The 13,383-nt window shown below is 42.0% G+C and overlaps 1 protein-coding gene across 1 annotated transcript; it reads left to right on the forward strand.

Moving 5' to 3' along the window:
- Positions 1 to 759: 759 nt before the first annotated feature.
- Positions 760 to 7,538, forward strand: LOC147629278 (protein trichome birefringence-like 23). The gene is made up of 4 exons (XM_086812538.1): positions 760 to 1,061; positions 1,202 to 1,713; positions 2,128 to 2,405; positions 6,527 to 7,538. Exons 2-4 carry the CDS (start codon positions 1,446 to 1,448, stop codon positions 7,286 to 7,288), a joined length of 1,308 nt encoding a protein of 435 aa, XP_086668664.1. The 5' UTR covers positions 760 to 1,061; positions 1,202 to 1,445; the 3' UTR covers positions 7,289 to 7,538.
- Positions 7,539 to 13,383: the final 5,845 nt, after the last annotated feature.

Consider the following 13,383-nt stretch of genomic DNA (forward strand, 5'->3'; position numbering starts at 1 on the left):
CTGAAAGCATGGCCTAAATCTTGGAGAAACCGAGCCTATTTTTTCTGGAACTCTACCTGCCCCGCAGCAACGCGCGGGTCCAATACTAGTATTATGTTAAGGAAGAGTTTCACAAAGCTACCACGTGGCAAGAATTTTGGAGGTTTGGGAAGGGGAGGAGGTTTGGGTAGAATTTGATTTTGGAAGCCTCAAAAGACGTGCGAAGCACGGGTTCCCAACTAGTAGAAAGAAAAAAGAAGGTAGAGAGACAATCGGTGAGGGAATAAGTTCCGTTCTCTAGGAAAAAGCAAACTCGATGCCCACACTCACCATGCTTGCAAGGCACAATCACCCTTCCAAATTGTTGAAACTAACAAACGAACATGCATTCTTTGTGGTTTAAACATGCATCCTGGGTGCTTTACATCTACTGTTCACAAGTATTTGGAAAAGTAGAGTGCATTCGGTAAAAACCAAGCCTACACAGAAACCTAAGATCATGAGTGTAGAACGGTAGGCCTCCAAAATTTCGAGCTAAAATATAACTAAAATACCTAACATATTTTTAAAATTGTGAAAATTAAATTTATAGATAAAAACAAAAGGTTGGAGGTCCATTGTATGTTTTGCTGGTTTTCTGTAAACACTGAAGTCTCACTAACTCTTAACTCTTTCCGAGGTGACTCCATTATTATTTAATTGTATTATTTTTTCTTGCTTCCCTTCTAAAAAGGTATATAAAAGCACTTTCCAAAATTAAAGCTTTTTATTTTTTTGAAGGGTAAATATATTTCATCCTCATCAGTCAAGAAAGGGCTAAGGTTTCTGCTAACCATGCACAGTGCATTCAATCAGAAAAGTAAAGAAGCCTGCCTTGCCGAGCAATCACAGTGATTTCCAGGTACTGTATGTACCTACCTACATTGCCGAGATTACGACACCTTAACTGTCTTCATCAGCGAATCAATCCAGTTTCCTTTCCCGTCTCTTGCCGTTCAAGAGCTTCAATCTAATGTCGTTGAAGAGCCTCAATCACCTGCTGCTCAAGAGCTTCAATCTTGTTCAGACGCTCTTTTCTCATGGTAGCAACTTCTCATCCTGCATTTGCACGGCCGTGGCCAGGATCTGATAAAGCTTGCTTTTTGTGTTGGAACATAGGAGAATCTTCTGATACAGAGGGAGCTAGGCTACACAAATCTGATGAAGTTTGCTTTCTGTACAGCATAGGAGAGGAGAGGAAAAGCTCTGCCATGGGTAGGATTACAGAAATCGGATGGAGCTTCAAGCATAGAAGAGGGTTTTGATTCAGAGAAAAGCTCAGCCATGGCTAGGGTTACAGAAATCTGGTGAAGTTTCAAGCATAGCAGAGGATTCTGAGCTCGGCCATGGCCAGGGTTAGAGAAACTTGATGAAGCTTGCGTTCTGTTTCGAAGATAGCAGAGGATTCTAAGCTTCAAACAATTGCCATGGCGAGCCATTACAAGTACTCCGGCAACTATGCACCCGTAGGGCACGATCACGCAGAGCAACGTTGCGATGTAGAGCTATGGAGGTTCTTGTGGCAGCGAAAGGTTATGTGTTTTTGCTGTGCAGTATTTCTCCTTCCATTCGTCTTCGCTCTCTTCTCCTCTAGCAATCCTGTGGACTACGCAGAAGATTACCCCGAAAGGTCTCACCGAAACATCAAGCAGCCACCAAAACTAGATGTAACAAAGCTTATCGACTTTTCTGTAGGTAATAGCTTAACCTGTTTGATCTGTCTTTATTTATTTATTTATTTATTTTTTGTGGGGATAACTTATCAAGTTTTCACTTTCTCTGTTGTGAGAGCTAGTTTTCATCTGTGCATGTGACTCTTCTTAATTTTTGTGTAGTTGTTTTGGCGCACCTTCTTTTTATGTCCTTAAGCTCGCTTCGCTTTTCGAAGAATTTGCCTTTAAGAGATGAAGCTCGCTGTTTTCATGAGGTTTATCATACAAGGTTACCCTGATCATCTTGTGTTGAAAAAACTCACTGCCTTTCTAGGCTGTGCTGGTAGATGATAGACCATTGTCCTCTTTTTAATGCTGTTTCTAAGGTTTTCTTCTGTCTTATTCCTCCATTTGCAATGTCTAAAGATTCTGAAGGTTTTGACCTCACAAATGGCAGGAGGCTGCGACATTTGGAAGGGAGACTGGATTCCAGACAGGTCCGAGCCTGCTTACACCGGTGCTACCTGTCCGTTCATCCAAGACCATCAGAATTGCATGAAGAATGGAAGACCAGACAGCGGATACTTGTATTGGAGATGGAAGCCAAGGGACTGTCACTTGGCCTTGTTCGATGCTAAGGCCTTCCTGAAGTTGGTCACAGGGAAGGCATGGGCTTTTATTGGAGACTCCATTTCAAGGAATCATTTTCAATCCTTTCTGTGCTCGCTTGCCCAGGTAGCATGCTGTTAACTGGCTTGATTTGCAGTTCCTGATTTTACCTGATCTCCACTCTCCTGACAGTTTCTTGTACATTCTTAAATTCTGTATTTTCCTAGTGCATTTTCTAATCTTAGTTGAGGTGCCTTTAACCAGTTCAGATTTCTCCTTGAACTGGCCATTTTCACCCCCCTTCTGTGGCGCTACCTAGTGTTTTGTGATGCCAAAGAAGGTTATGTCTGTATCCTGGTGGCAGCTGTCTATCGGTTGATAAATTGAGACCTTCTGTTGTGATGAGGTGCTAATAGCATGAGTGCCTATTAGCATTTTGCCAAATAGGGTTTTGTTGACACAGCAAATTATTAACTTGAACTAAGGATAAAGCGCTGTAGGTTAAATACTCAGAAGTGCCTTTTTTAGATGGCTCAAGCATGGCTGCTGAAGTAATTCTACTTTGAAGTTAGCTTCTGTTAGAAGAAAATTGGCTTTTATTCTCAAAGCTTTTAAAATTTTTTAGTCTCAGGATAGAACCCAATCAGATGAAAAGCTATCATCATTGCACTGTTGCAGCTTCAGAGACAGCTTACTTAAAAGCCATTATTAACTGCCATTATTAACTATGGGGAAGAGAGTAGCTTTTAACATGTGCAAATCAGTCATTAAGATGCTTCCCCTCCTTAAGTGATTGTTATAATTTGCATTGCTTGTGAACATTCAGACCTTAGAAGGCTTGAGCAGCTTTTCATGTTTGAAGCATGTATGTGTGCAATTCAGCTACTGTAGAGCAGCATGTATAGCCTGCAGCCGGTATGATCGTGTAACACACAACAGGGCATTCTTTATACCTTTATGTTTGAGTGAGTTTAAGTTATCCACTTTAATGCTTGAACAAGGAGATAGAGCTGTAGATAGAAGATGGAGAGTCAACACGAGATGGGGTCACTCAAGTGCCCCCTCCCGCAAGCGGGAGTATTTGTTTTTATTACTTTGAATAACTTCTTTACAATGCAGATTTTACCATGAACGTACTGACGAAAGTTGACAGTGGAATGCCAAACACAAGGATGAAGAAGACCAAACGTCGGCTGAACCATCATGCAGTTTGAAGGCACTTTAGAAGCCACTTCGGAAGCCAAAATGCACACCCAGATCTGCTGATGGCTAGATGCTGAAGGTAACTTTTGGCTGCCTTGGACTGTAGCGCCCTGAGGGTGCTCAACTGAAGATATGCATGCACAAGTCCTGGGACTTGGGCACACATGTTTACTGCTTTGTTCACTACTGAATTATGCAAGAATGAGATGATTAAATGAATGGGCCGAAGGGTGCCTTATAAGGATCCCTACTGCAAGTCGGCCATCCCTTACGTTGTCGGCCTGTTTAGGAGGACAAACAAAGGCCAGTTGGCCATCCCTTATGCTGTCTACCTGTTTAGGAGGACAAACAAATGCTGGACAGCCATATGTATGTAAGTCGGCATGGTGCAAACTGCCCACTACATGTTGAATTTTGTGCTTATGCAGGCGCCTTTCACATATGTGACTATGCAATCACTGTAAGCTGCTGGCCAACTGGATACTGCTGCCAACCGTGAATGCTGCTGGCTGACTAGGGCATGGGCTGGCCCTTACCTATACTAATAAAGCCTAAAGGTGCGATGTGCTAGACAGTAGACTAAGGTCTACAACCATTCATTTAATCCTAACATCTAGTGTGTCCCTAGCACTTATTTATGTGCACGTGTTGTTAGAAGTCATCTCCTGTCTATATGTATACACTAGGGCCTTTGTTGTGGGTGTGCCCGCCCTCTGTAGGTGTCTTATCATTTTTCCTCACTCCCCGTATTTTCCCCCCATTTTTCCCATTTTTTCCTATTTTTGTGTGGCTTGGGAGGCAGCCCCGGGGTGGCAGGATGTCCTTGTCTGTAGCCGACTACAGCTGTTTGCGTGTACTGATGCTGGCCGACTGTGTGGACACCTTGTTGGTGCTGGCCGACTGTACACTGTACTGGCCGACTGGTTTATAACCAGTCGTGGTGGACATGCCCCTGTCAGCTGCCCTACAGCAGGCCGACTGCTGTTGGGGGGCCATATAAAATGGCCCCCAGCCCCCTTGTCACCGTTGTATCATTCCCGGGATCTTCTTGTGTATATAGAGCAGAGTTACACGCCTCTACCATTCTCTCTCTTGTGCTGTTATTTTTCTGCATTGCGTTTTGCTCTCGTGTTCCCAGATCTGGTCATCATCTCCGCTGCGCATTCTGACACGTGTGCGCTATCTCTAACGATAATTTATCTAATATTATGTGCACGTTACACCATTACATTTTTGTGCACGTGTGCGCTACCTCTAACAATAATCTGTCTAATATTATGTGAACACTACACCATTACATTTTTCCTAACATTCCCCCCTTAGTGGTTATGTGCACATGTCTAGAAAACCCAGCTCTTGTCAACAAGTTGGCCTTCATCTTTCTTGTGCTCCTGCGAGGTTGAGTTAGCAGCTTCATCTCTAGCTTCTTTCTTCTCGTTGACGAGCTGCTTCCAACACTCATTGTTGCAGTGTTCAGCCTTGTGGCAGTACTGACATTTTCCTTTCTTCTTCTTAGGTGTATCACCTTGTGATCCAAAATCCACCTTGCCTTTAGAGAGAAAATCTTGTTCTTCCCCTCTTTTAAGCTTATTCTTTCTTGTCTGCTCCTCTTGAAGAAGTAATCCAACTAACTCATCAAAAGATAAGGGTTTGTACCACCCCTCATGGACTGGTTGATGGGTGTGTGAAAACTGAGATAGGAGTCTAGCAGAGGAGTTGAGGGTAGCCGTTTTACAAGCTGCTTATCCTCTATGATTTCCTCAATGTTGAGGAGCTGTCATTTGAGATCCTTCACCTTCATCACGTGATTTGCCATTGAATCTCCCTCATTCATCTTGAGGCTATCCAACTCCCGCTTCAAGAAAAGTACTCTGGGTTCATTCCAGGTTTGGTATATGGCTTCAAGGACCTCCCATGCAGCTTTGGAAGTCCTGCATGATGGGATGTGGGGTATGATAGATCTCTTTACGGAAAGGACAATTATTGACATGGCTTGGGCATCACGAGAATTCCACCTTCTTTGATCAATTGTAGGTGCCTATGAACGTGCTGCTGCAACCACTTGAGCAATAGTCCTAGGATTTGTGAGTGGTTTTGCCGAAAGAGGACGAGGTTGATCACGAGAGATGATTTCCCATAAACCCTTGGCTACCAAAAATGCTTTTGATCATAAAGCTTCACAGATCCATCCAGCCTATCTTCTGGGGAAAGAAAGCCCAACATATCTTGACCCCTTTGTGCCATAATCCCCACACAACTTGATCTCTCACACCTTGGACAAAAGCAAAACTAGAGAACTCTGTCCTTGACCAGAGCCATGAGCAGGTGCAAGTGGTACCGATGGAAGGACAAGTGCAGGTGCAAGTGGTACCGATGGAAGGACAAGTGCAGGTGCGACTTGTTAGTCTGGAACTGCATTTTCAAAGCTGTATTGTGCACCTTCAAATTTGCAGCTCTTTGGATAGTTCTTTACCTTTTCCTTGTCATCTCAAGGAGGGAGGGTTTACCAGCAGGCTGCAAGCTGCACACATCGAGGCAGAGTGTCATCATTTTTTGAGAAGTGCACTATTTACCTTTACTTTTATTTTGGTGTTTTGTCTTATGCTTTCTAATATTCATTTTTTTGTTTCGTTGAGTTGCTTTTTGTCATTTTGAATTTTGGTTTTTAATTTTCTTGTTTCAAGCTCTATTATGTTAAGTTGTAGTTTTTAATGGGATGTGTGAACTGCCTTCTTGTACTTGAAGGCACTTAATCTGGCTAATGTGCCATACAACACTTGAGTTTCACAACCTCCGTCATGAGGTGTGGTCCTCTAGTATTGTATGTACAACAAGCACTTAAAATGGTAAAAGAGTAGAGAGTCAGTGGGTGAGTATGAACGTTTTTTGCTACTTGCTCTTGCAGCAGAGTTTCAGTAAGGCTCAATCCTACTGCTGTGTCATCTAATTTATTGTATGCCTTACAAGATGAACTGGTGTTACAGGGTTTGTAATACAGTCGATCATTCCAAGAAGATTAAGGCATCTCTTGTTGTTGAATGCAGGTTGAAGTTCCTAAGAACCTGCATAGAGATGAGATGGATCGATTTGTACATTGGTACTTCCCTTCTCATAACTTCACATTGGCTGTCTTGTGGTCTCCCTTTCTGGTTGAGGGAACCGAGGATAAAGCTGAAGGCTTTGCCAAAGGCATTGAAAAACTACATCTGGATACTGTGGATAAAAATTGGGCATCTACTCTTCATAAATATGACTATGTTGTCTTATCATCAGGACAGTGGTACTTGAAAACTTCTGTGTACTTTATGAACAACAAGTTGGTTGGATGCCATTTTTGTCCAGGAACAAATATTACAGAACTGGGTTTCTACTATGCATACAGAGTGGCATTGAGGACTGTCTTTGATTTTCTGATCTCCTCTGACTACAAGGGGGTCATTTTTTTCCGAACTTTTACCCCTGATCACTTTGAAAATGGTCGCTGGGATAATGGAGGCAACTGTATAAGAACAGCTCCATTTCGAAGCAATTCAACCTCTATACAAGGGATGACAGCTGAGATGTACAAAATACAGCTGGAGGAGTTTGGGAAAACTCTACGTAACATATCCGACTTCACTTTCCAGCTTCAACTGGCAGATACAATTCACGCTTCTCTCTTAAGGCCTGATGCCCATCCAGGGCCTTATCGGAATATCCAGCCTGATAAGAATTCAAAGGTTCAAAATGACTGCTTACACTGGTGTCTACCAGGGGCCATTGATACTTGGAGTGCAATGCTCTTGGAGATGCTCAGGCATGTGTAGATGAAGTTTTGATGACTCCTGTCACAATGCTATGCTAGGAAAAGTTTTGTAAAGGGCTTTTAGTATCAAGGTCAGTGGCATGTGAAAGGCTGCTGCCTTTGAATGGTTTGCTTGGAGTGAGAGAGGGTAATATGAGCTGTCATAAAGCGATACAAATTGTGGACCTCTGCATCGCACCCTTTGCAAAGGGTAGCAGTTGAATTTTTAGTCTCCTTTGTTACAAGAAATGATGCATCCACAGTTTCTACCATTGTTCATCACTTCAAAATACAAGTTGCATCCTCAATTTCTTCACCATCAACATTCTCTGGATAGTTCGTCTGCTCCTTATGTATTAACATCCTCTGGTCCAGTATTTGACGTATCTCAAGAAAATTTGGCAGTGGATTCACTGGATTCACAGTAACGTTCCTACAAATTCGCATCAGCCACGGTGTCTTTCTTACAAAATTCGTATGCAATTCCTAATAGTACTCCAGTCATAAAGATACATTGCAGGCTTGCAAATGAGAGGAATCCAGGTATATTTTCCTGGGGGGGGGGAGGAAATCAATCACTCTTAACCATGTTACGTATAAAAAAAAGGGGACACGTGCCTACGTGCGTAGAAGACGATGTGCTAGAAATCACCCTGAACGCATTCTCAAACACGAATAGTTACATGTTTTGATGCTCTCGAAGGAACCTACGTTCTTGAAGGAGGGGGCGAAAGCCACATTGGGCGGATAAGAAGACCGTTGTATCTAGTATAAAGAATGAGTAGAAATGGTCTCCATTAGGGGAAAGGGGGGATGCTTGACCATACCCTCTATTGTCTTGCTGCCAGATGTTTGAAGTCTAGGAGCTCCCATATCTTATCTATGGTGGTCGGTGTGGTCGGGAAGCTAGAGGAAAGAAAATTGGTTTTTGTGTGTGTGTGTTTTTTTGTTTGTTTGTTTTGGGAGTACATGGTTGGTCGCTCTCGAAGGGAATGTACTTCCTTGAAGAAAGGGGCAAAACCCTGAGTGAGAAAGAGTCCCGAAAGTAGAAAGCGTGTGGGTGGAGAAAGAAAATTGCATTTTTTTTAAAAAAGGGGCGAAACTAATGCTGAAATCGCCGGAGGGTGTTCCAATGATGTCTGTCCAAATAAAACGAATGGGCTCCATCATAGTGGGCGTATGCTTTATGATCTAGCTCTAAGGCGCTTGCTCTAGATGTTTCAAGAGGCGATGCTGCTGATGAGCTCCCATATATGTCATCGTGGTCTTGGGAACCACTAAGAACTTGGTGGTGGTAACAATGGTAAGCATGGCACCTTTAGGCCACCTCCATCATGCCATTGGATACTGCAGAGACACACCGAGAGAGAGAGAGAGAAAAGTTTTTCGCATGCATCCTTCGTAGTTGCATGTACCATTTGCAACAATGTAACTTACCACTTTTAACTTTATTAAGGGAAATACCTTATTGCTTATTAAGGGAAATACCTTATTGAAAATATTGGACTAATGTCATAGGCTTCCAAAGCAATCCTAGTGTTACAAAGACATTTGTGATGTTCTAAGTGTGGTTGGCCAAAGGTTGTTTTAGGTTTCAAGGTGAAGCCAAGAAAGCACTTAACACTTTCTTCAGTTTTGGAGGCAACGTTGAGATGTCTATGCTATTGAAAAAGTAAAGCCATCACCAAAAACCTTAGTTGGCATTGACTTAAGTATACAACTTTAAAAGTAAGTGGTCTTTCTACTACTTATATAATGAGCAGATGAAGGAAGAAGAAAGAACCATTGCACTTGAGAAGGTTTATTTGATTGCACATATAGAGAATGTTTCTATTGGAATAATTCATCTCGTTAGGCGAGGTCTATGTTCTAGTTGCTGTCTAGAAACAAGCCATAAGGATATGAACAATGCAATGATAGGATATGAACGATACAATGCTAGGTGCTATTCAAGCCCCTTTGTCGAGTGGTCATGTTTTCACGGAATTAAATAATAGGACTAGATTATTCTTATTTGAAAGAGACATGTACAAACATATGGTTTAGAGATGAAACACTAGTCTCATCACTTAGCCATAGTCTACAGAGTCATTTATAGATTAGTAAATGCATGTAAATACTTGCCTAATGTAGTAGTGGAAGGTCACCCACCCTTAGAATCTAAAGAAAAAGGGAAGAATTTGATTATGAAATCACATGAGCAGTTCTTATTGTCCCATCTATGATAGAGTGGAAGAAGTTAGAATTATAATTCCAAACATCCTCGATGCTAGGATTGTTGGGAACACTTCTCGATATCTTGTTTCTAGATCTAGAAGAGAATTGGTGTTAACCACCACATGGTTAACATTAATAATTCTTTGGCATACGACCTCCTTTGAATCATTAGAAGAGGAAAGAAGCCCCAATTTGCATTCAAAATTTGGAGAACAACTCTCGGGACTCGGACTTCTTTGACTTCTAGTTTGCACTTCTACAGCCCTAGAACTCCTAATTCTACGAGTCAATGAGTGATACACGTATCTAATGCCTCTACTCCTTAAAAAAAAATCATAAGTCACAATTGCAAAAAAGATAAACTGGAATCTAAAACCTTAGATATTTTTTATTTTTGATGGCCAAAATTCTCATGGAAAAATGGAAATTCCCCAGCCCATTAGCGGAGACATCGGGGAAGCTCTGCGGCAAATGCGCTGCAGCAAAGTGAAGCCGATGTGTCCTCTTATAGGTCCTTTCTGGCTAGGTCCAACATCTACTCGCTACAGCGCCCTCTTTCTCCTTCCTGCATCTGTACTGGGCGTCACACGTCATGCAGAAGTTCTCTTCTCTATGGACACACGTTCTCTGCAAATTGGCATGTGCCAGGCGTTTCAAAGCAGTGAGCCTGCAATGTAGCAAAGGGGTAAGTGCTGCTCATCTGTTGCCAACTCTCATCTGTTGCCAACTGATCACATCATACGATCACGATAGACATCATTTCATTTCTTTTTTTGACTAAGGTTTACAAACCTTAATTTCAGATTCTCTCAAAAGTTTTAAACAACCCATCCACTAATTAATGGAATTTCTTTTTTCACTCATTGTGTGCCCCTATTGATAGAATGGAAAAAGTTAGAATTATAATTCCAAACATCCTAGATGCTAGGAAAGTTGGGAACTCTTATCGATATCTTGTTTCTAGATAATTAATCTTAAAAAAACATTTCGGGTGCTTATTGGTGTTAACCACCACATGGTTAACATTAATAATTCTTTGGCATACTACCATACCTTTTGAATTGTTAGAATAGGAAAGAAGCCCCAATTTGCATTCAAAATTTGGAGAGCAACGAACGTCTACAACCGCAGGAGTCCTAATTCTATGCTTTTCCAAGTACCACTATTGTACATCAAGATTTTCTAAACCATTTGTGACTAATCAAAATTTTTCACGTGTCTTGGAAGTCACACTTCTTCGATTGTATAGGGAATTGTAGAAGTCTTATTTCTACAACTGTATTATGATTTCTTCGATTGTAGCAGTCTTACTTCTACGAGACTGGAGTATGCCTTCTTCAATCATAGAAGTCTTGAGACTTCTCCGACTGTAGAAGTCTTACTATGACTGTAGTTTGATTGTTTATAAACCATTATTTACACCCTTAGACTCTCAATTTCCAAAAAAAATTTGGGCTTTTATAGAAAAACTAAGGACCCCAAAATTAACCTCGCTACACTAAGGTTTTCTTAATCATAATTCAATGACTTTTCTCTACCACACAAAAGACCACATGGTGGTTGATTTGATCCCATTTTCCAAGAAAACAAAATCACATTATTTACTTGAAATTGAATCAACCACAAGCTTTGAATCTTCTTTTAATTAAACCAAACACATGGGCATAATTTAAAGCACTAATCAAAATTGATTTATGCTATGATACCAAATGAAACACCCTAAGTAAGAGTCCACTTACATGTGTGTCCACCCAAGTCTGATACTCATAGCTGAATGTTGGCTGTGTGAGAGAAGCACATGCAAGCCACTGTGATGAACATGCACATCCGATCAGCACGTGAACCTACAAACAAGGGAGGGTTCATTGGCTGATGCGACCTAACCATAGGCTCCAAATCACACATACATTGTTATAAGCCACCCCTGAGCTAGAAGTCAAGGCAAACCTGGCAAGCCTACACTCTCAAGGCATGCATGCCCCCATACCACACACCCCCACTCCTCATGATTGGCTCACTGGTGAGACTAGCTAGTGGGTAACACAAGCTAGGTTTCTCAAGAGGCCCCACTCCCATGGCATAGTCCACATGAGAACTCCCCTATAAACCCAATTATACTTAAGAACCATGTTTAGTTGTCTTCTATTACTAGCCACATTATGTCCAAGCAAGAGACATAACGATTAGGGCCACTACATCCACAGTAATCTTGGCCTAGGTGAATCCATTGGAATAACTACAATCATGGGGACTTCTAGTTTAATTGAACTATCTCTTGATGTTGCTTCCTTGAGGGCTTGTTGGTGGTAGTCTTGGGATACCTACTGATGCAAAAGCAGTGGACTTTGGTATGATGCAGGAATGAGAGTGAGAAATTGGCAGAAAGATGGCAAAGCCTGCTCATGTGTCCCTAGTTGGTAGAAAGAGGGCAAAGCTTGTTCATGTGTCCCTGGTTGGTAGAAAGAGGGCAAAGCTTGTTCATGTGTCCCTGGTTGGTAGAAAGAGGGCAGACAGAGGGAAAATCTTGTTCATGTGTCCCTTGTTAAATGTCTTGGTGTGTGCGGCTTGGACTTGGGCTTCATGTGGTGCCTTTCCTTAGGGTTCTCCTTGTGCGATAAACTCATGTTTCATAAACATCATCTCTCGAGCTGAGAGGGTCTTCTTCTAGAGTGGGCTCTGCAAGTAGAGCCATCCATTTGCAGCGGCTCATCCATTGTTACCTTATGCTATTTGGGTGTGACTCTACATGTTTTCCCTTGCCTACCTTGGGTGAGGTCTTTGAAGCGTTACATGTTGCCTCAAAGAGGTTGTGCTTCCCAAGGTGGGTTTGGTTTGGGGCGGACACTAAGGAGGTGGTAGCTCGTTACCTATTGCATGCCATAGAACTTTTGTTAGCATATGTGAGAACAATTGGCCTTGCCAATAGGGTCCTTGCATGAGCCCTAGAGTTCCATGCTGATGCCTTGGCCTAATTTATCATGGTGCCTTCATGCAGCTTGGGTAGATTTGTGCGCGCGTGGTGCTTTGGTTGTGGGCGGTCCCCAGCCTTTTGGTGGGCCAAGTATATGAGTACTCTGGCCAAGGACACTAAATTTAGAACTTTGATGTCTTCAAACCTTGCACCATCAGTATTCATGCCCGCTTTGGTTACAAGAAACTTGGTTATTATGAGGGTAGCGTGAAGGTGGAGAGTGGCCTTCGTTCATCATTTTGAACCATCCGGCATCTCTCTACCTCTCCCGAGTTATCATTATTGTGGTAGGTATCTATGAAGTGAAGGGTGAACAAGAGCACTGTGGTGGTTCAAAACTCTTTAGAGGACGATTTTGTCAAGGTAGAGAGCCATCTAAAGAACTTTGAGGCACTATGCCAATGGATAAGCTACTCTGTATGTATTGATTCTTTTGGTCAATTTTGACCTGTGCTTGTTGGATTATGGCTCCCTTGACTTTAAGAAGAAACTTGTTGGATTATGGCTCCCTTGACTTTAAGAAGAAACTTTACATCTATAGCATGTGCAGTTATCTTCTTTGGTGGCAACCTCAATTTTTGTAAATGGATCCTTTTGACATCTTAGAGAATCTATTTTTTTCCTTGTGTGGATGGCTTATGTGAAGTGCACTACGGGAAAGAGGGCTGGACTTAGCACAAGAAATGACTCAATGAAGAGGGTGGAAGGAAAGCTCAAGAGCTCAAGGTGGGAATGGTAAGGTAAATCGCCAAGAGTAAGCCTAGCTGAAAATTTGGGTTGAACTAGGTGGTTTTTGCAACATAAAATTTTCTATTTGTGATTCGCAGCCCTAAGGTGTGTAGGGTGGGGGGTTGTTTGTTTTTTGGTTTTATACATTTTGGATTTTTTATTTTATGATTTTTTGGGGTGATGGAAAATTCTTGCAACGG

Source organism: Cibotium barometz, chromosome 18 (genome assembly GCF_041138505.1).
Source record: "Cibotium barometz isolate CiBa-2024 chromosome 18, ASM4113850v1, whole genome shotgun sequence".
In the NCBI taxonomy this organism is placed as follows: domain Eukaryota; kingdom Viridiplantae; phylum Streptophyta; class Polypodiopsida; order Cyatheales; family Cibotiaceae; genus Cibotium; species Cibotium barometz.

Coding starts and splice junctions, on each gene's coding strand:
- LOC147629278 (XM_086812538.1), top strand. CDS start 1,446: ATGGCGAGCCATTACAAGTACTCCGGCAACTATGCACCCGTAGGGCAC. Junction 1,714..2,127: donor GCTTATCGACTTTTCTGTAG/GTAATAGCTTAA, acceptor CACAAATGGCAG/GAGGCTGCGACATTTGGAAG. Junction 2,406..6,526: donor TTCTGTGCTCGCTTGCCCAG/GTAGCATGCTGT, acceptor TGTTGAATGCAG/GTTGAAGTTCCTAAGAACCT.